The 21,981-nt window shown below is 41.9% G+C and overlaps 1 protein-coding gene across 2 annotated transcripts in view; it reads left to right on the top strand.

The window, feature by feature from the left end:
• The window catches only part of ABHD5 (abhydrolase domain containing 5, lysophosphatidic acid acyltransferase), a 63,280-nt gene that overhangs the window by 16,779 nt on the left and 24,520 nt on the right, over positions 1-21,981 (top strand). For both annotated transcript variants that reach the window (XM_089690686.1, XM_089690680.1), the window contains exons 2-3: positions 3,318-3,403; positions 18,707-19,079. In XM_089690686.1, the coding sequence (XP_089546812.1) occupies positions 3,318-3,403; positions 18,707-19,079 (459 nt within the window). The remainder of the gene's footprint in view (positions 1-3,317; positions 3,404-18,706; positions 19,080-21,981) is intronic.

Raw genomic sequence — 21,981 nt, forward strand, 5'->3', positions numbered from 1 at the left:
GGATGCGGTGCATAGAAATAAATGAGCATAGAAATAAAAGAGAAAAACCTAAACTGTGCCTTGTAAAAACTCAAGGCATTGCCTCTCATCCACCTATACTCTCAACCCTTTTAAATCATGATAAATGGTTTGTTTAGGTCCTAAAGGTGTAGCTTTAACCAATGCAAGTTTTGGGTAGTATGTGTATTCCTCCTGGAACATGTGCACATCATCTGAAAGAAAAGGCTCTGGTGATGTAGCCTTCCCAGGATGCATCTGTGAGGCCCTGGTTACATCACCAGTGCCTCACTCAACCAGGAAGTGGAAAAACAGTAACCTACATACTGATATGCTTTTTAGTTAAAGAGAAAAGGCCTGCTTTAACTAAAAAAAAAAAAAAAAGAAGTACAAATGTTTTATTGTTTGGGCAGGACCAGTTCTCTTTTTACTTCTTGTAGGCATACCTAGAAATACAGGCCCTAAGCGGAAACCTTCCTGATGGCTACAAAGACCGCAATGAAAGCCTGTAATGATTTAATCTTTCCCTATGAAACGTGGTGCTGAAGATCCATTGTAATATAATGTTATATACAGGCATACCTCAGCGTACCAATTTAATGCGTTCTCTGGGACGTTGCGTATTGCGAAAAATTTGTAAACCGAAACGCGGTTTCCCATAGGAATACATTGAAGACCAATTAATCCGTTCCAGAGGTCAGAAAAAAGTAAAAAAAAATAGTATTTTACCTGTTCAAAACTTTATAAAGTGCACTTTAAAGACATGAATACTGTACACGGACATGATTAAAAATTAATTTGTAAATGCATTGAAAACCAATTAATATGTTCTGGAGGTCAGAAAAAAAGTCTTATTTATAAAGTGCACTTTAAAGGCACGGGGCCGGCGCTATAAACCTCCCAATGCATCTTGGGGAAACTTACTTTGTATTGCAAAAAAACTTAGTAAATCGAGCCATTATTTTCAATGGATTTTCATTTGTAAACCGAAAATCACATTAACCGAGGCGTTTGTAAACCGAGGTATGCCTGTATATTACATATTTTATAGAAGGCACCTATCAGAACTTCCCTTTTTGGTTTCAGTTGAGCATATTTTTCTCTACTTCCCTCATATAAATAAAGGCTTTTGAGTTCATCTTGTGTAAGAAGCCAGTGGTCTGAGAGTATGTAAGGTTCAGGTGATGTTGCATGATCTGTTCTAGGCGTGCCCAGCATACATTAACACAAGGACAGTCCTTGACCTGTTGTGAAACCATATTCCGCACTAGTTATAAAATATGAAGACATGTTTATGAAGTTGCATATCTTGAGCCACAATGCACATCACTGTTCATGTAAACACCAGATAGGAAGAGAGAAAATGTATAATATAGGGCAAAGGGCTATTCCCAATTGGAATATTTTGGTGCTTTTCAATCACAATCCATTTTGTCTTTTTCTTGTGTTTTTTTTTTTCTCGTGTTCATTCCCTTGTTAGTGTCTGTACATCTAAAAGTGACATTTTAATTATAGGTAGAATTCGATGGGCTGAATCAGTCCTTGGTGTCTTATACAGTGGTTTACTAATTTAATGCGTTCTCTGGGATGTTTCGTATTGCAAAAAATTTGTAAACCGAAATGCGGTTTCCCATAGGAATGCATTAAAAAACATCTCTACACAATCGACGCCACGTGCTACCCACAGACTTCAGCATGCACGGGGGCGGTGGCGCTATAAATCTCCAAGGCGCAATGCATCCTGAGGAAACTTGCGAAAAAAATTTGTAAACCGAAGGAATTATGTTTAATGGATTTTCATTTTTAAACCAAAAATTATGTTAACCGAGGCGTTCGTAAACCGAGGTACCACTGTGTGTCCTGGACACTTCAGCAGACCTCCTTGACTTTGTCCACTTGAGGTTTAGGTGTTCCTGTTCATCTTTGCCTGTTCCAGTATCTCCTTTTGCATTCTTAATATAAAGCAACTAAAAACAAATTACTAAGGTGAGGGAGAACATCTTATAAGGGCCCCAACAAGTGTGCAGACCCGAGATCCCAGGTCCTTGGATCTTGCCAAAAGGTACTCTAAGATACCTGGCATTAACAAGTGGTAGCTTAGTATTAGCAGCTGGTGCACACATTGATACATATGCACACATTCACTGTAATAGTGAAATGGAAATGTTGACATTACAGAGGATTTCCAGGATTTGGTAACATTAAACACTGCTTCATGCATTTTTTATAGGACCAAGGAGCATTTCATCTGCTTTCCCTAAAAACAAGCAATAAAATGCAGTGCTACCTGCTGGTAAAATACTTTATCGTATGTGATGGGATGGTACCTGGCATGTATCTGTAGTTAAAATTATTTCTTTTTAGTGAGGGCTAGAACCATTGTAGAGTTTCTTTTGCTGCCTGTGTCCCTTCTGGGGGTCCTGTTGACACGTTATCTGTAACCAGAAGTAAGGAGAATATCTTCAGACAGCAAAAAAGGGGATCTAATTCTTCCCTACTCTGACCAAAACTAAAAAAAAAACCTTTTGGTTATAGACACTTTGGCTACATTCACAGTGGTGATTTAGGACAGTATGAATTGTAGCGACAGGAATCTTCTGATTTGGGCTGTGGTTCTGAGCGGCTAGGTGCGGCTGCCAGCCCTGTTCACTACAATAACAAGTGCTTGGCAGCCACAGCTATTCATGGCTTGCCGCCCAGCCAGCAGTTACCTGCGGTGATCGCTGCTGGTCAAACTTTGTGTCCAGGAGCAATCACCGTATATGATCGCTGGCTATGAAGATCTGAAGCCACCGGCCACTTGCCATTATAGTGAATTGGGCCAGCAGCTGCACCTAGCCACTCCAGAACCACAGCCCCAATCAGAAGATTCCTGCCATTATAATTTGCACCAATTTAAATCACTGCTGTGAATGTATCCTTTGGGTTCACCAATGAAAATACACAGAGGACCCAGGTTTTAATTGTTGCTTATAGGTGAATGTGCTTGAATTCCTTATTCGTGTTTCACTTGAAAGATATGCAACAGATATAAAACCGGCCTAGAAAAGCTCTTGTATAGGAAAATAAATGTCTAGTCTTTTTATAGCATTTTTACATATATGTGTAAAAAAAAAAATACTTGTAAATTTGTAGTGTGATACAACAAAAGGAATTTGCTGTACACCATGCTTAAAATGTAGACTTATTTTTTTTTTACATGTAAGTGTTTAGAAGGGTGGTTGTGTTTTTATTTGGAGAACGTTCCCTTAGGAAATTGTGTAACATTAGGAAATATGAACTATGTATAACATACTCCATTATTTTTTTCTGTGTTATAGGTCAGGATGGCTTTCTAACTGGCTCCCAGCCTGGTGTCCCACATCTGGGGCTCAACTAAAGGAGGCTGAAGAGAAAATGCTAAAATGTAAGTGATACCGAACTGTGGAATTAACCCTTCTCCAGTGTTGATGTGAATTTTAGAATTTTTCACCATGTTTTTGAAATCTATCTATCTATTTTGCCAGAAGGTCTGATGGTCCTCATGTAAGTACGACGAGGTAGTCCTGGTATTGCTTGTTCCTTCCTTGTCTGGCTTTTTTCTGTGGCATAGTTGATGACATGACATTGCAAACCCTTGAAGTGGACCAATGGGTATATAGAATGTGAGGGTTGGGTGGCATATATCTTGGGCTTAAAGGTCAAGAACTTCTAAAAAGAATATCTGCAAGGAATCGTAATCTCAACAAGAGTTTTTCTATAGCGTCCAGGGCTTTTTTTTTCTCAGAAAATAGGTGCAGGAACTTCACCATGACCCCCTAGTGCCTCTGACATATTTAAGGGTGGTTCACAAAAAAAAAATTACATAGACACACACCCCCTCCAAGCCACATCAAATAGTGGGTGTGGTTACATTTTAACAGTGGGAGGGTTTTACAGGGGCATTAAATACCAGAAGAGTATTATGTGGAGAGGGCAGAGTTTGGGGGGGGGGGGTTACACAGCGTGCAGAGTTCCAGGGTGTGCTATGTACATAGTGCAGAGTTCAGGGGTGCACTTTTTCCATAGCTGCTTACCTCTGCATGCCGAAGCCGGACTTCTGTGTTTGCAAGTGATGGTGGTGAGCAGGGAGCAGAGGGCCTGAGCCCGAGGTGGTGGAACTGAGTTCCACCAAGTTCCAATTGAAAAAAGCCCTGATAATCTCTAAGTCTGTGTTCACACCTATGTGTTTTCCATTGCGTTTTGCAGAAACGCACAGCAGTCCATTTAACATGATTTCCTATGGGACACGTTCGCATCTCCGCATTTTCACCCGGTGCGTTTTTTGGAAAGGATCAGGGACTTTTTGAAACGCCAAACTTTGCATTTTTGGTTCAATAGACTTCAATGCAGATGCTGCAGAAATGCATGTAGTGTATTTTTGATGCGTTTTTGACACTTTGTGTTTTAATCTGCCCAGCAACAAGTTGGGAAAAAAAATGTCAAACGCATGTGCAAAAAAGCACTGCAGAAATGGATCTAACACAAACTGCATATGTGTGAACCTAGCCTAATAGCTGACCTGTTTCAGTCCCCAAGCAGTGCATCCTAAGTGGGGCTTTGGAATCACCTCTATCAAGCTCCATAAACACATGAGCATTTTGGATCGTGAGCAGAACCGCCACGATTCTGCCTTTAAAATGGCACCTGAAAATGTGGTTCCGTGATTTGTCTTTTTAGCAGAGCATTTTGGAACGCCCATATGTGATTGCAGCCTAATGAAGTTGTTTTACCTATGGTTTTGGTAGACTTGTTTTTTAAAATGAAGATTCTGACTTGATGCTGTGAGACACATTGACACAAGAATATGTTTCTGCATAAATGGAATAACTGAGATTGTCCAGAAAGGCCGTGACAAAACAGGTTCTTCACCCATACCTGCATGCATGTCAAACTACATTATTTACTATGAATCAGTCGGCTAACAACTATGCAAGTGAGCACATCAGCGGACATTGGTAGCCCAAGGACACTTCAGAGCTTTGCTGAACATTGATGTCAGAAGGAAACAAGTGACTCAGTGACAGCTTGCTTCCTTACAGTTAAAGCTGTATACACACCTCAAATATGTACATATTGACTGTTGTGCTGCCAAAAAATGTATTCATGGAATGGAATTATTTTTATTTAAAGGCTAATTTCAGCTTTTGGAACATGCTAGTAACATGTTACACCCATATTTAGGGTGTAACAAGTGACATGTTCCTAATCACCTACCCCCAGAGGGGTTCCTCTCCCTCACAGCCACTGTCACATTTAAAATTGGTGAAGCTGTCTGGAGCTCTGCCCGCACCCCCACTTCATGCATTTACAGAGGTCTGGGAATAAATAAACTACTAGTGGTGCACTGAAATGAAAATTCTTGGACCGATACCGAAAATTCAGGATGCTTTTGGCTGAAAACCGAACGCACAGTTTTTTGTTTTTTTTTTATACATAATTGTATTATATTTGACTTTTAAATTAATATCATGAATTTAAATTAATATGAATTTATTTTCAGCACCTTTTGGCCAATAGGCTGCTTTCAGAGTGAGCAGTTTTTGCAGTGCTTTTGCGTAAAAAAAAAAAAAAAAAAAAGGCACAAGAAAAATGCATCCCTTAAAATTTGATGCATGTCTTCACATTTGTTTGTTGCAGTACCTTGCGGTGTTAAAAATCCTTCTTGCTGCATTTGTGGTGTATATTTGGCGAGTTAAAAAATGCACCTCCTCATTGAGGCCTGGTTCACACCAATTTTCTAGGGATTTTTTGCAGAAATTCACTATAGTCCATTTAGCATGGTTTCCTATGGGACACGTTCACATCTATGATTTTTTTGCGCTGCTGCGTTTTTGGACCAGGGGCTTTTTTTAAATGCAAAATGTTGCATTTTGTTTCTATAGACTTCAATGGAGATGCTGCAGAAGCCCCATGTAGTGCATTTTTGACGCGTTTTCATGCGTCTGCCACGTTTTTTATGCGCAAAACACAGTAAAAAAAAAGTGTCAAAAGTGCGTGCCAAAACGCACTACAAAACGGGACAAAACCAAACTGCATTGGTTTGAACCAGGCCTGAAATGCATTGAAAATGCAGCAAAAATGCACGTGTTGCATTTTTGATGCGTTTTGCATTTTTAATCTGCTCAGCAACAAGTTGGCAAAAAACATTTAAGAAAACGCTTCAAAAATGCAAAACAGACTGCACAAAGCACTGCACAATGGACAAAACGCAGACTTCATTGGTGTGAACCAAGCCTGAACGCATAAAAAACACACCGGTGTTGCCTTTTTGATTTGTTGTCAATCTGCTCAGCAACAAGTTGGCCAAAATAAATTTAAAAAAAAACAAAATGCTTTAAAGTGCCAAAAATGTGCATGCAAAAATGCAAAACTGACAAAATGCAAACTGCATTGCTGTTCACCAGGCCTGAAATGCATTGAAAATGCATCAAAAACACGTGAAAAACGCTCTGCAAAAAGCACTGCAAAATGGAGAAAACACAAACTTGGTGTGAACCAGGTCTGAAATGCATTGAAAATGCATAAAAAACGCACAGGTGTTGCGTTTTTATGCTTTTTCAATCTGCCCAGCAACAAGTTGGCCAAAAGAAAAATAAAAAAAAATGCAAAATGCATCAAAAAACGCGTATAACGTGCATTCTAAAATGCAAAACAGACAACATGAAAGCTGCACTTTTATGAACCAGACCTGAAATGTGGCAAAAATGCATGTATTGCTTTTTTGATGCATTTTTAATCTGCCCAACAACAAGTTGGCAAGAAAAAACATTAAAAAACCGCATCAAAAATGCGTCAAAAAAGCAAAATGGACAAAGCGCAAACTACATTGGTGTGAACCAGCCCTGAAATGCATTAAAACACAAAAAACGCACACGAGTTGCATTTTGATGCATTTTTGTCGATGACATGACCTATGAAATAATCACCTTAAACATGGTAAAATAGCAGGTATAATCGTGCGTTTTCTACGACCATTATCGGCACATTTTTACCTATTGCCAAAATGCCGATGACACTATTTTCGGCCGATACATTTTGGCCGCCAATATTTTGATGCATCCCTATAAACTTCAAGTCCTGTCTGCCACCGCAACACACAACTGGTTGTTCTCAGTGCACTACAAATACGCATATCAGGGCACTCTTAGTCCATTTCAAAAAGCAGCAAACAAAAATTCCCAGCTCACTTGCCAGCCAGCTGGCAACAACCTGAATTAAAACAGTTTACAGTAAAAGGAGTTTAGTTTGCACAAATTTATGTGTAAACTGCAGAGGCCATGTCAAGGCACCCCATGTACTGCAGTCCTAACTCACTAAATCTCCAAAGTTGGAGCACATAAATGATAATGGTTAGATTAAGTGCAGGTATGTCTGGAGGGAGCTCACCCCTCCTTAACCACTTGGTAACCGTGCTATAGCTGAACGACAGCTACAGCGCGGCTACCCAGTTCTGGGAGGGCGTCATATATTGTGCACCCGGCGATCTCCGTGATCGCTGTGTCCTAAGGACACATGATGAGGTAAAAGGCCAATCACAGTGGCCTTTAACCACGTGATCAGCTGCGTCCAATGACACAGCAGATCACCATGTACATACAGTTGCCGGTTATCAGCAGCACTTCCTCATGCTGTCACAATGTGAGGAAATTACTGCCGATAACCAGCAACTGTCACAGAGCAGATCGATGATCAGTGCCCTGCAGTGCTACCCATCAGTGCCACCTATCAGTGCTGCCCAGCAGTTGCGCCCATCAGTGCCATCAGTCAGCGCCGCCCGTCAGTGACCATCATTGCTGCATATCAGTGCCTCCTAATCAATGCCCACCAGTGCAGCCTATCAGTGCTATCTATCCGTATCCACCTCATCAGTACCCATCAGTGGAGCCTCATTAATGCACATCAGTGAAGGAGAAAAATTATCTGTTTGAAAAATTTTAAAATAGAAACAAAGAAAAACTTTTTTTTCCCTCACAATTTTTGCTCTTTTTGTGTTTATAGTGCAAAAATTAAAAAAACTTGTGGTGATTAAATATCACTAAAAGAAAGCTCTGTGTGTGAAAAAAAATTATAAAAATTTCATATGGGTACAATGTTGCATGACCGTGCAATTGTCATTTAAAGTTCTACAGCGCTGAAAGCTGAAAATTGGCCTGGTCAGGAAGGGGGTATTAAGTGCTCAGTAGGCAAGTGTTTAACCACTTGCCCTTCTGAGGATTTACCCCCCCCCCCCTTCCTGACCAGGCCATTTTTTGCATTACGGCACTGCGTTACTTTAACTGACAATTGCACGGTCATGCAACGCTGCACACAAATGAAATTTACATATTTTTTTCCCCACGAATTTAGCTTTCTTTCGGTGGTATTTGATTGGCTGTGTATTTTTATTTTTTGCACTGTTAAAAAACAAAACAACAATTTTGAGAACAAAACAATATATTTGACTTTTTGCTATTAAACATGTCCAGTAAAGAAAATTAAAAAATCTAATTTCGCCAAAATGTATTCTGCTACATGTCTTTGCTAAAAACAAATCCCAATACGTGTAAATTAATTGGTTTATGTGAAAGTTGCAGCGTTTACAAATGGCGGTATAGATACTGGAATTTTTGTTTCTTTTTTTTTTCACTAGTAATGGCGGCTATCAGCGACTTATAGCAGGACTTCGGTGGGCATCCTGACACTGGGGGTAACTGACTTGGTCGCACCTCATGTTATCCCTTCCTCCCCAGCCAGGGAGTGTTTTACATAGGGGGCGGTGTGTGTGGGCTTCACTGTAATCACACTGCTCTGGATGGCTGTGCTGTGTGCCATCCAGAGCAGTGTGCCCAAGCTGACAGGTAGGAGGACTGTTAGTAAAGAAAGCAGTCCTCCTCCCCGTCAGAGATGCTCGGTAATCACCTGGTGCCAGCGGGTAATCACCGGCCGGGACACACCCCCTACCCGGAAAAACAAAACTGTTTGTGTGTGTGATTTTGCGCACCGCTGCCACCCTGTAGCAGTATCTCTGGGAAGTGGTTAAAGGTGTAGGGATGCACCAGTTCACCAACAGTACAAACAAATTACAACCACCCCAACCTATAACTGGCCTTTGCAGCAAGGAGCACTCTTAGTCCATTGACACCTTCTCCAGCTATCTAACTAACTGAAAGCCTGTGATCCAGTGATCAGGGGTGTAATGCTTTGCCTGCTCTGTTGGGGGAGGGGGAATTAAAAATGCACATTTTGTTTCCTACAAAAATATGTACGTTTATTAATTTTTCTTAAAGGTGAACATAGCCTTTAACTAAACTGCGTATATATAACAGCTGAATACACTTGTTTACAGTACTTTCAGAAACTTTTCTGATTTTGTTGTGGCCTTGGCTTCCCAGGCCTTATCTGATCAGTGTTTCCTCCATTCCCCAAGTGTCTTTTGATGCAGGAGGAAACTGTACTCACCAACATCCTGGCTTCCTTTGCTATTTCCCTAGAGGGAACACCTGCATTTTAAAGAGTTATAATGGCATGCCTGTCTTCAGTTAATTTCTTTTTTATTGCCAGTATGAAAGCAATATACTGCTTCCGGTATTATTGTCCAAATCATGCTTCAGTTTGGTTCACCACTGCTTTTATACAGACAGGGTAGGTAAGTAACCAACAAATGTATTGTAGAAATTGCACCAATAAAGTTAAGGGTGCAGCTCCAAGTTCAACTATCCAAGTCCAGGAACTTACACTGTGGGTGTTGGCTTGGGAAGAGCCTGTCAATACATCCGGTATAGAAAGGAGAGAGAACCCCTGAACAGCACACACCGGCAAAACCTTAGAGTCATATGGTAAAAGCAGCGGCAGCCCATTTCCGTCCAGGCCACGTCCCCAGTGCGTTACACCATGCCTATGGGGCTTAGTCATGAAAGTCAAAATTAGAAATTGTTTGCATCAACTTTCGATGCGTAATTTACATCCATCAATGTAGAAAAGTTTGTATCCTATTGTTCCCTGAATAGAGCCTTTTTTATACCTGAAATTGATATTACTTTGTTTTTGGTTCCTAACATGGTTTTGGCATCTGGCAGTTTAGTTCTTATATAGGATTTCAGGGTTTTCACTGGGCTTAAACTGCCTAAATTTCATTAAAAACTAAAAAAATGTGTTGTTCCAAAACATTCTGACTGGTTGGTTGTATATGTATATAAGGATGCGGTCTGATAAACATGTGGGAACAGGTGTAGAGGCTGTATGACGTGGCTAATTGCCTGCATGATACTGCTGATCTCTTCAGTAATCTGTTGCTGTGCACTATTGAGCGATAAGCACACTTCTTAACACCCTGGAATATGGCCAGAACTAGGCAACATTGACATGCACACAAGATGAACGAGGGAGTGGAATTTCTAGTATCAGGAGGAGCACTAGCTATGCTCCGCACTTGTGCTTAGTGATGTTGAATGGAGGCAGGATCAGACCTCCTTGCCAAAATTAGGAGAGCTAGACGCTCTGGCCACCGTTGTCCTTGCTTACGTTTATACCAGAAGTTGTCCAATATGGTGGACAGGTAATGGAGAAATAGGATTTGTAACATAAAAGAAGACATTTGTAAACTCTGCTATATCTCCCACAGGCCTCCAGTAATTACCTTGCAAATAACAAAGCGGCTCACGCAGTGCAAAGATGAAACAGTCTAGCTGATAAATTAGTGGTAGCAGTAAAGCAGCACAAATGGATCGGCCTCCATAACCAGTATAAAAATTACCCGTTATTCAAATCCATTAAAAACAGTAAGGCTAGTAAAATTAACAGTCTTTTGCACTGTGGGAAACCATCTATTACTGTTGGCATTTGTTGTGTGCTTGTGTGATAAAGACTTATAAATACAGTCAGTATAGAAAAGAATCACCCCCCTTTAAAATAACGACATTTTGTTGCTTTGCAGTCTGAAATTAAGACACACCATTTTTGTTTTATCCAGCTGTATTTAAAGCGGAGCTCAACCCAAAAGGGGAAGTTCCACTTTAAGGACTGCTCCCCCGCTCCCCATTAAGGATTGGCACCTTTGTGGGGCGGGGGGGAGCGGGTACTCGAATTTGACAGGTACCCGCTCCCACTTCCGGTCCGATCACCTAGGCATGCTGCTGGCGGATCGCTTCTGCTGTGAACTTTCACAGCAGAAGCTGATCTCCGAGTCTCAGGGTACAGATGTTCACCAGCACCCCAGCAGATCGATGGGCAGGGAGGAACAACAGAGCTCTGCCTATGTTTACAAAGGCAGAGCTTTGTTCTGACAAGGGGGGCACTGATCGATCGCATGTCAGAGCAGAGCTGGGAACACGATCCATCACTTCCCCTTGTACCAGCACCACCTACTGTACACCAAGCACATAGCTAGGCACACACTTAACCCCTTGATTACCCTAGATGTTTACCCCTTCCCAACCAGTGTCATTGGTACAGTGATCTATGCATATTTTAGCACTGATCACTGTATTAGTGCCACTAGTTTCCACAGTGTCAGTGTAAAAATGTCCACTGCAATATCGCAGTCCCATTATAAAAAAAATTCCAGTATATGTACCATAGTTTGTAGATGCTATGACTTTTATGCAAACTAATCAATATACACTTAATACATATGTAGCAGAATACATTTTGGCCTAAATTTATGAAGAAATGTGATTTTTAAAATATTTTTATTGAATGTGAGTGTGTGTGTGTGTGTATGTATACACACACACGCCATGCAAGGACATTCACCTTTTTCTTCTTCAACCACTGTGTGGTCATTTTGGCTGTGTGCTTTGGGTCATTGTCATGTTGAAAGCTAAACCTTCCCATTGGCAACTTTCTGGCAGAGCACAGCAGATTTTGACAGTATTTTGTCCCATCCATTTAACCTTCTATCCTGACAAGTGCTCCAGTCCCTGCTGCAGAGAAACACCCCCATAACAGGATTGCCACCTCCATGCTTTACTGTAGGAATGGTGTTCTTTGGATGGTGAGCTGTATTGGATTTCCACAAGACATATTGTTTAGTGTTGAGAGCAAATAATTCAATGTTAGTGTCATCTGACCATAACACCTTTTTCCATGTGGCCTCAGAATCTTCAAGGTGTGTTCTTGGCAAAGCTCTATCCTGACTGCATGTGGCCTTTCTTGAGGAGTGGCTTTTTTCTTGCATCCCTCCCATACAAGCCACATTGGAGAATTGGTGATATTGTTGTCACATGCACGCAGCGACCACCCTTTGTCATAAATTCCTGCAACTGCCTCAGAATTGCTGTAGGCCTCTTGGTAGCCTCTCTGACCAGTTTCCTCCTGGCTCTTTCATCCAGTTTGGAGCAATGTCCTGATCCAGGGAGGGGCTGTGTTGTACCAAATACATTAATAATAGACTTCACTGTGCTTCTAGGCCTTTGAAATTTTTTTGGATCCATCTCCTGACTTGTGCCTGTACACAACTTTATCCTGGAGATCTTGGGACAGTGCTTTGCCACCCATAGTTGATTGTTTGCTTCAGTTGCAGTATCAGGCACTGAAATGCTCCAGGAAAGCTCTTTTCATGCTGAGCTAATCAAAATGACCACAGCTGATCACAGCTGAAAATCAAATGGCTTTGTGAGCCATTAAGAAGGTGATTAGATGCACTTGATTGAGTTTACAATTCATTTTTAGGAAGGGGTGATCCTTTTTCCAACTCACTGATTCTGTTTTTGAATTTTTTTGTAAAAAACATTTTCTGACATGTTGGTGTTCTATCTTTCACTTGAATGTTATAAGTTGCACTGAGTACATACAGCTGGATAAAACAAAAACTATCTTCATTTCAGGCTACAAAGCAACAAAATGAGATTATTTTTTCTATGCCCATTATACATGCAGCCACTGTGTCCACTGCCCCATTGACTCTTAGAGAAGAAGCAATAAACGTCACTGCAGCATGCATCATTGACTTGCTTCTTGTTTATTCAAGTAGAAATTTTGAGAGGCTATTGGATGTGCTGATAATATTGTTCCTCTTGAAAGGGATTTAAAAAAAGAGCTCATGTCAGCTGCTGTTAATGTTGAATGTTTTATTCCATTCAAACGCATACAGCTGCATTTAAATGGAGACTGCAGCTTTTAAGATGAAAATGCTGCATTTGACCTGCTCTGCCTGCAGTTCAGGCACACCTTCATCAGGATGAGGAAATGCAGCACAGTGCAAAGCAGGTCAAACGCAGCCTCCGAACTGTCATGTATTGCTTCAGTAAAGTCAATGACCATTTGCTGACCTGTGTTTTGGCACGGTTTAACAAACTTGGGGTCCATTCACACCCAGGCAGTTCGTTTGGGTATGTTTAACACACTTACATTATACATTCTAACTTGATTTAAGGCAGCCCTTTTAAATGAGTGGATTGCCGGTGGACCAAAATTTAGATATGACTTATCTGGCCTCTTTCACACGAAGGGTCCAATCAGTTTTTCAGGCAAACCTGATTGGACTCTCCATTCGCCCCTGTGGATTGACGGGTGTATACACAATTGTGTCTATTTACACCCGCCTACCTCTAATCTGATCCAGTCCGGCAGGGGATCTGTCCCCCTCCGTCTAAGCAGATTTGATCGGAGGGTAGTTGGGTGTAAACAGATGGCAGACGCCATTACACATGGCCATCCATAGAGCAAAGTGGGCTCTGTCTGCGTTCACTCTGCAGAAACTGAGCGGACACAGAGCTGCCATCTGCCATCTCTGCTCCAATCAGCAGGAGATCAGCAGACAGATCCTTTGTTGAGCTAAATGGAGTCTGCCCTGTGTGAAAAGGACCTTTTAAAGTGGAGTTCCACTTACTCTGTAAAAAAAAAATAAGTCAGCAGTTACAAAAACTTTAGCTGCTGACTTTCAAAAAACAGCCACTCTCCTGTCCCACGATCCCGTGTTACCCCCGCCTCTGCCTGTCATGTATTCCAGGCACCAGCATCTTTGCAAAGCTTGCGGCTTCATAGCTGGGTGTCCACTGCGCATGCACGAGCAGTGCTGCGCTTCCTGAATGGCCCTGTAGTCTTCTTGGACCTGTCACGTGTCCCACAAGACTTCAGGGAGGGAGAGTAGGGGGACAACTTCCTCTTTTGATTGCCTAGACCAGCAATGGGCAAACTACGGCCCACGGGCCGTATACGGCCCGGCGGACCTTTTAATCCGGCCCGCGGAACTAGGCTCCCGCTAGGCTCCTCTCACAGTCCGCCCTGAAGACCGGTGTAGCATGAAAATCTGTCTCCTATGAGGATCTGTCCCCCTCGACGTATCTGCACATGTGCCGGAGATCGCCGATCGGCTGCTAATGCCTGAAACTGGCACATGAGCAGATAAGTCGAGGGGGACAGATCCTCATAGGAGACAGATTTTCATGCTACACCGGAACGGCGCGGGAACACGGCGAGAGGAACGCGCGGAGCAAAGGTAAGTGAATTGACACAGGGGGGACTTGGGGACTTAATATGGGGGATGAATTAATATGGGGGATGAATTACTATAGGGGGGATGAATTACTATATGGGGGATGAATTACTATATGGGGGATGAATTACTATATGGGGGATGAATTACTATGGGGGATGAATTACTATGGGGGATGAATTACTATATGGGGGATGAATTACTATATGGGGGATGAATTACTATATGGGGGATTAATTACTATGCTTACTATGGGGGAATATTACTATACTTACTATGGATGACACATACACATCATTCATCTACTCTTGGTCCGGCCCCCGGGTCCAATATATGAACCCATTGCGGCCCTCAAGTCAAAAAGTTTGCCCACCCCTGGCCTAGACGATCACAGTGGGAGTGGGTGCCTGTCAAATTTGGGTACCCCCCCGCTCCCCAAAGGTGCCAATCCTTAATGGGGAGCAGGGGATTAATCTTTAAAGCGGAACTTCCCCTTTTGGGTGGAACTTCGCTTTCAGTACCACAGAGGACCATATGGTAGTGTCAGTAATCAGTGAGCAGCAATACAGATCCATCACCTTGAATAGCACTGCCACAAACTAACTTACCTGCTATGCTGCTGTACATTGTGGTACCACGCGCATTACTTCAACGCATCGGAGGAAATGTACCCTTAGTGGGTGACTTGCTGCGTCTTTACATGCCACCTCCTGAGACCGAGAGAGTATATTACACAAATTTCTTCTTATTTTATATCATTCCACTAATGTTTGACTTGAGGCATTTTTTTCACAGAAAGGATTCTGTTTCTGACATTGAATTTATTTTATGTGGCTAGCTTAGATGCTCCAATTAAAGTTTAGTAGAGTTCTTCTTTAATAATCCCGTTATCAGTGATTGGTTTTGTTTAAGCGTATGAATTTATGCAGAGCAGTACACTGTTGAACAGCAGTGGATTGAAATTGAAAAGTATTTTTAAAGGTAACCTGCGTTGATATGCAGATTTGTTTTCTTTTAGAAAATGCTAATTGTCTGACTTTAGCGTTTATTAAGGCTGGTTCAGAGAAAGTACTCAGACAAGGAGTTTTGACTTCACTTACCACATTTATTATCATTATTATTTATTACAGGTAATTAAATAGTTCCCTCAATTTACGCAGCACTTTATGTATATAATGTACATTTACATCAGTCTATAACCCTCAAGGAGCGTACAATCGAAATTCCCTAACGTACATTCATACATACACATACTAGATCAAATTTAAATTGGATCCAATGAACATACCAGCATGTCTTTGCAGTGTGGGAGGAAACCGGAGTACCCAGAGGAAACCCACGCAGCACAGGGAGAACATGCAAACTCCAGGCAGGTGGTGCCGTGGTTGGGATTTGAACCAGCGACCCTAGTACTGCCAAGGTGCTAACCATTTAGTTACTGTGCTGCCCGGCATTTGTCACATGCTTGTTTAAAGTCAGTGACACAAATATTGAAGCTGTAGGCAGCAAGGTGAATAGCATTTTCAAAGCTGGTCATCAATGGAACCATATACTTCTATCAGTAGTGCTCTGGGGGGGTTTTATTGACTCTGTGATCACTTCAGACACATTGATTGCACTGGTTGGACAGATTTCTGTGCACATGGTCAATGTGTTGTGACAGTTAACATTGCGAAATTGCATTAAGAGCGGTATTTAGGTCAATGGGTTTTTTTAGGTCACGGTTTCCTGGGGATTGGGGATTAGGTTTTCTGCTGTGAGAACAAAAGAGATACCAAACAAGCATGTCTGAAAATGTTAGCTCTTCATTTTTCAGTTACTGAAATGCTGATTTTATGATTTTACAGGATGGACAGTAGGGAAGGGGTTCATTTCTATCTAATTTGTTTATTCATTACTTATATTAAAATGTCAGACTTGTGTGCAGCCCCTAACAGAAAACACATCCTGTCATTGCGGGTTCTCATTAGCTATACAGTTTTATATGCTGAAATAGGAAAAAGTAATGTCCATTAAAGAGAATTCTGGAAAACAAGAAACTAACTGGAAATGTGTGTGGGGGCAGCCATTGCTGAGTGAAAATAATTGCCTGGCTGTTGTTGCTCTTATTGCTTTGCATCACTCATGAGGAACAAGTCAGAACTCCAGATATGCCTACCCGTTGCAGGCCAGTGACTCAAACCATCGAATAAGCAGGACTAACTGGTCACCAGCAATTCCATAGCAAGAGGACAGCAATGAAATTAGACAGTAATGTGCCTTTAAAAGTCTGGTGTCTGGATTTTCCACCTATAAGGTGGCTTCTTTGCCTTGCAGAGTCTTCCAGGAGCTATCCTGGCTGAGCCGAAGGGTGTAAATGGATGCTAGTCCATTTACATCTGACTGCCTTTAGAGAAGAATGAAGGGTCCAGTTGGATCTATCTGAAAAACGGACAAGCGGGTCCAACCAGACTGCCCGTGTGAAAGGGCCGTAATCATGACACATGACTTAGCATGTGAAAAACAGGCTGTGCTGCTGCTGTGTTCAGCCAATACATGCACAGGGTGGGCCTTGAGGATTTCTATGTGCCCAACTTTGTTAAAAAAGAATTCCAGGTATGGATATTTTATGCATAGTTACATAGGTCTAGCTTGGACCAATGTAACTAAGTAGCTATGCATGTAGCTACTGTAGACACCGCTATTCCAGTGATCTCTACTTGATTACAAGACTTGTGCTGATCATCTGGCCTGCTGTATTCTGAACACAGGAGGTTGGCCACTTGGCACAGGCGCCATTGAGAGAATGCTTTGCATGAATGAATGTGTTCTGTGATTGGATGAGGTGGAGAGGTGGGCTATTGTCATTGTGCTCTCCAATTCCTTCTATCGGAGATCGCTTTGCATACATTCAGAAGATACAAAGCATTCTCTGAAAGATACCTGTAATGAGCAGCCGACCTCCTGTGTTCAAAATTCAGCAGCCCAGCCACTCAGCAAAGGGCCCAGAAACTAGAGGAGATCACTGGAGTACCAGTGTCTATTTCAGAGATTTCCAGGGGCATTGGCCAAGTATGGTATCTGCATGGTTACATTGGTCCAAGATGGACTGATGTAACTATCTATTGTATAAAATATCCATACCTGGAATTTCTATTTAAATTGCTGAAGCAGTGACAGGGTGCTACTCCCAGTTTCATGAATGGAGAACTCTGCGGATGTGTGCTGACAGCTCTGCAATAGTGTCAGTACACCTTCGTATAGGCAGCTTTGCAAAACGTAGCACATCGTCACTGTATTCAGCATCATAACCGTTGGGGACCTAGAACTCCTGTCCCACACTAAGGCTGCATGGTGTATGTCACCTCCCTCCTAACCACCTAAATGCCACTCCCCTGGTTCATGCACATCTTGGCCACCTTTACCACAGTACCTTCCACCCATTGCTCCCCCAGTTCCCACCCTCTTGGTCAAACCGCCTACCATCCTTCATTACAGTGCTCTCTACCCAAATCATCACACCCAATCTACAGCGTTTAACACCCAATCTACAGCTGCAGCGTTCAACTACCCACCTCACACTCCTCCCCTCTTCACAGTGCCTTTCAACCAAATTGACCCCACTTGGGTCACAAGGCCTCCCACTCACTTCATCAACTCCTCAACTACCACCCCCCCCCCCCCCTTCATCACCCCCAGGTATTCTAAAGTGATGTTCTGTTTCATTGCTCTGAAGGGTCAGGTAGCCCAGTATTGCATATATTAAAACACAGCTCAAACTGGCAGGTTAAAGGCTTTTATGTTTCTCATAGGGTCCAGTGATTTGATCTTAGTACCCATCCATTACTAGTTTTTTTTGGAAGGTGAACGAACACTGTACACCCTCCCTACCTCCCTGGTGTGCTTGCCTTCATGGATGATGAGCTGTCCGTGTCCATGCACCTGGTTTAGGAGTCCAGGGTTTTGAAATCCCCATTGTTCTTTCTGCAGCACTTCCAGGATGGATCAATGCAGTGTTCTGGGCCGGCGCTAACCAATCAGAATCTAGAGCTAACTGCTCTACTGTAATCTGTCCCAGAAGCCCTGCAAAAAGAAGAGGTAGAGGAGTGGGTGTTCAAATACCTTGACCTCTACACTGGCTGTGTGGCATTGACAGTTCATCACCCACGGAGGTAAGTACTATGGGGACCAGGGGGGTGGGGAGGGTGTTGTTCATTTTTCTTTAAAGGTGAACTTGCATGTTAAATAAATTGTGCACTTTGCAAGGGTGTTAATTATTTATTTTTCACTTTTCAGGTATAACAAGTTCCTACAACAAAGAACATGTATTACTGCCTGGAGGGAACCAAATCTGGACCTTGTCCTTCACACAGCCGCTATCACAGAAGACTCCACTAGTGTTGCTTCATGGGTTTGGAGGAGGTGTTGGACTTTGGGCCCTGAATTTTGAATCTCTTTGCCAAAACAGAACTGTCTATGCTTTTGACATCTTGGGATTTGGGCGCAGTAGCAGACCTCACTTTGAAAGTGATGCTGAAAAGGCAGAGATGCAGTTTGTGCAATCTATAGAAGACTGGAGAATTGCAATGGGATTGGATCATATGATTTTATTGGGGCATAATTTGGGAGCTTTTTTAGCTTCGGTTTACTCTTTGAAATACCCTTCAAGGTAAGTTGTTTAATAAAGAATAGTATTTTCAATAGTTTTTTTTTTTTTTTAAATCAGGCTACAAAAAAATACTATCTAAATACAAGAGGTGTGTGTATTTCTTCCAGACTTGTGCAGTAGTCCAGCTTGAAACAACTCCTGCATGTTGTCTCTGTGCAGGAGTTTCCTTTAAAAGTGGTCTTTGTATCTGCCCCCTCCTATTATTTTTGTGTGTGGACCAACTGGGTCCCTCCAACAGCTCTTCTCTCCACACAGACTATATACACCACAGTGATGAGGCTGGATGGGAGCAGTGCAACAGCAGGTGGGCGTTTATAAGCGGCCTCTGCATTCACTGCCTGTGCGCGCTCCTTGGGAACGCGCAGCAACGATCTCTGTACGGTACCTCTGTGTGAGGTCCCGATTCATGTGATCACTGATTGGCCAATCAGTGATCACAAGAACAGTAGTAAGCAAGATGTCACTTCCTGACATCATTGCTTACTACATGTGAAATCTGTGAATGATCACAGAGATCACATGGTACAAGGTTATTCACAACAGCCTTGTACCATGTGACAAGCTGTGACCAATCGCAGCCCTCACAGTATTTCTCAATGGCTGCAAGAATGCAGCCAGAGAGAAGGAGAAATGGTTGCTTTTACAACCTTTTATGGGTGTAAAAGCAATCAGTGTAAAAACAGTAAAAAAGAAAAAAAACGTATCACCCCCCACAAGTAGTACAGTGTCACTATGGTGACATTGTACTGCTAGGGTAATGGTATGTTAAAAAAAAAAAAAAATAATAATAATATAAAAAAATGTAGGAGAGATTTTTAAAAAAATTTATCATTTTTAGTTATAAACTCATTTGGGTTTTTTTTTTTTACTAAAAATATAGATGAATACATTTTGGCCAAGATTTATGAAGAAAGATTATTTATTTGCAAACTTTTATAAGAAAAACACTTTTTTCATAATGCTTTTCATTTATATAGCAAAAAAAATAAAAAATCCCAGTGGTGAGTAAAACCACTAAAATAGTTTTATCTGTCTCAAAAAATGCTAAAAAATTCATATGGGTACAGTGTTGCATGACCGCGCAATTGTCATTCAAAGTGTGATAGCACTGAAAGCTGAAAATTGGCCTGGTCAGGAAGGGGGTGAAAGTGTCCGGACTTGAAGTGGTTAAACTGTTCCCGCCAATGGTACACATATATACATCCTCTTGGTGGATGGGCTTTATTGAAACATAATAAACACGCCCTTTGCGCTCCCAGCACAGTTACAAATGGGTATTGGAAAGCTCTCAATGCGTATTTGCGATCGGGATCTTTCCGATCATGTGACTGGTAATTGCAGCAGTCACGTGATCGGAATGCCTTCCTCCACCTCCTGGCATTTAGAACCTCATAAAGGGCTGGGAGGCAGGAACAGGTTAAATGAAAGTTTTTGTGTGGAGTTTTAAAGAATCAACTTCCCTAGTATTTACTTTTGAGTTGACAGTCCTGGACTAAAGTCCCCACTAACATATGACTGTATGGATTTCAGTGGGAATGAATCTCCATCAGAGCTCCCATCTTTGTCTGCTGCCATAAGTTCTGTCTTTTTATTATTTCTGCATCCCATCAAAAAGGCCATACGAGGTTAATGAATTCATAAACTTGTGTGCAGCAGCTTTCCTGCATAAGTCACCAAGAGGTTTCTTGACTAAAATGGTGAAAACAATATCCTATCACAATTTGTGGAGCCTTCTTTGCTGCCAGTGCTGGCCCATGCCACTATACTGCTCAGACAAGTCATGGAGAATGTAGATCGTATCCCAGGTGGGTATCAAAACCCATTTCAGCTTTACACATCAAAGAATGACACCACAAATGGACAAAGCTTTATATTTTATTTTAGCAATAATTATGTTACAGTTTATTTTTATGCTGCCATAAGACGGCACACTATAAGAAGCAGCCTCCAAATCTGCAGATTATCATTCATACTAGGGTGATTTTAAATCCATACAACCCCATGTTTGTCATTGCACAACTACACATCAATAGAAAGACCCTAGATATGCCAACATTATAAGCAGAACTCCAGGCAAAACATTTTTTTGCCCGTGCAGTGGGGCTGTGTCCGTACTGCATGGGTTAACTGCTTGTTTTGTGCTAAGGGAGAGGACAGCGGAGATATACAGGTGAAACTCAAAAAATTAGAATATCGTGCAAAAGTTCATTTATTTCAGTAATGCAACTTAAAAGGTGAAACTAATATATGAGATAGACTCATTACATGCAAAGCAAGATAGTTCAAGCCGTGATTTGTCATAATTGCGATGAATATGGCTTACAGCTCATGAAAACCCCAAATCCACAATCTCAGAAAATTAGAATATTGTGAAAAGGTGCAATATTCTAGGCTCAAAGTGTCCCACTCTAATCAGCTAATTAAGCCATAACACCTGCAAAGGGTTCCTGAGCCTTTAAATGGTCTCTCAGTCTGGGAATCACAATCATGGGAAAGACTGCTGACCTGACAGTTGTGCAGAAAACCATCATTGACACCCTCCATAAGGAGGGAAAGCCTCAAAAGGTCATTGCAAAAGAAGTTGGATGTTTCCAAAGTGCTGTATCAAAGCACATTAAGAGAAAGTTATGTGGAAGGGAAAAGTGTGGAAAAAAAGGTGTACAAGCAGCAGGGATGACCGCAGCGTGGAGAGGATTGTCAGGAAAAGGCCATTCAAAAGTGTTGGGGACTTTCACAAGGAGTGGACTGAGGCTGGAGTCAGTGCATCAAGAGCCACCACACACAGATGGATCCTGGACATGGGCTTCAAATGCCGTATTCCTCTTGTCAAGCTGCTGCTGAACAACAAACAATGTCAGAAGCGTCTTACCTGGGCTAAAGAAAAACAGACCTGGTCTGTTGC

This window comes from Staurois parvus, unplaced genomic scaffold (genome assembly GCF_062004578.1).
Source record: "Staurois parvus isolate SC_StPar_1 unplaced genomic scaffold, SC_StPar_1.0 ptg000021l, whole genome shotgun sequence".
In the NCBI taxonomy this organism is placed as follows: Eukaryota; Metazoa; Chordata; class Amphibia; order Anura; family Ranidae; genus Staurois; species Staurois parvus.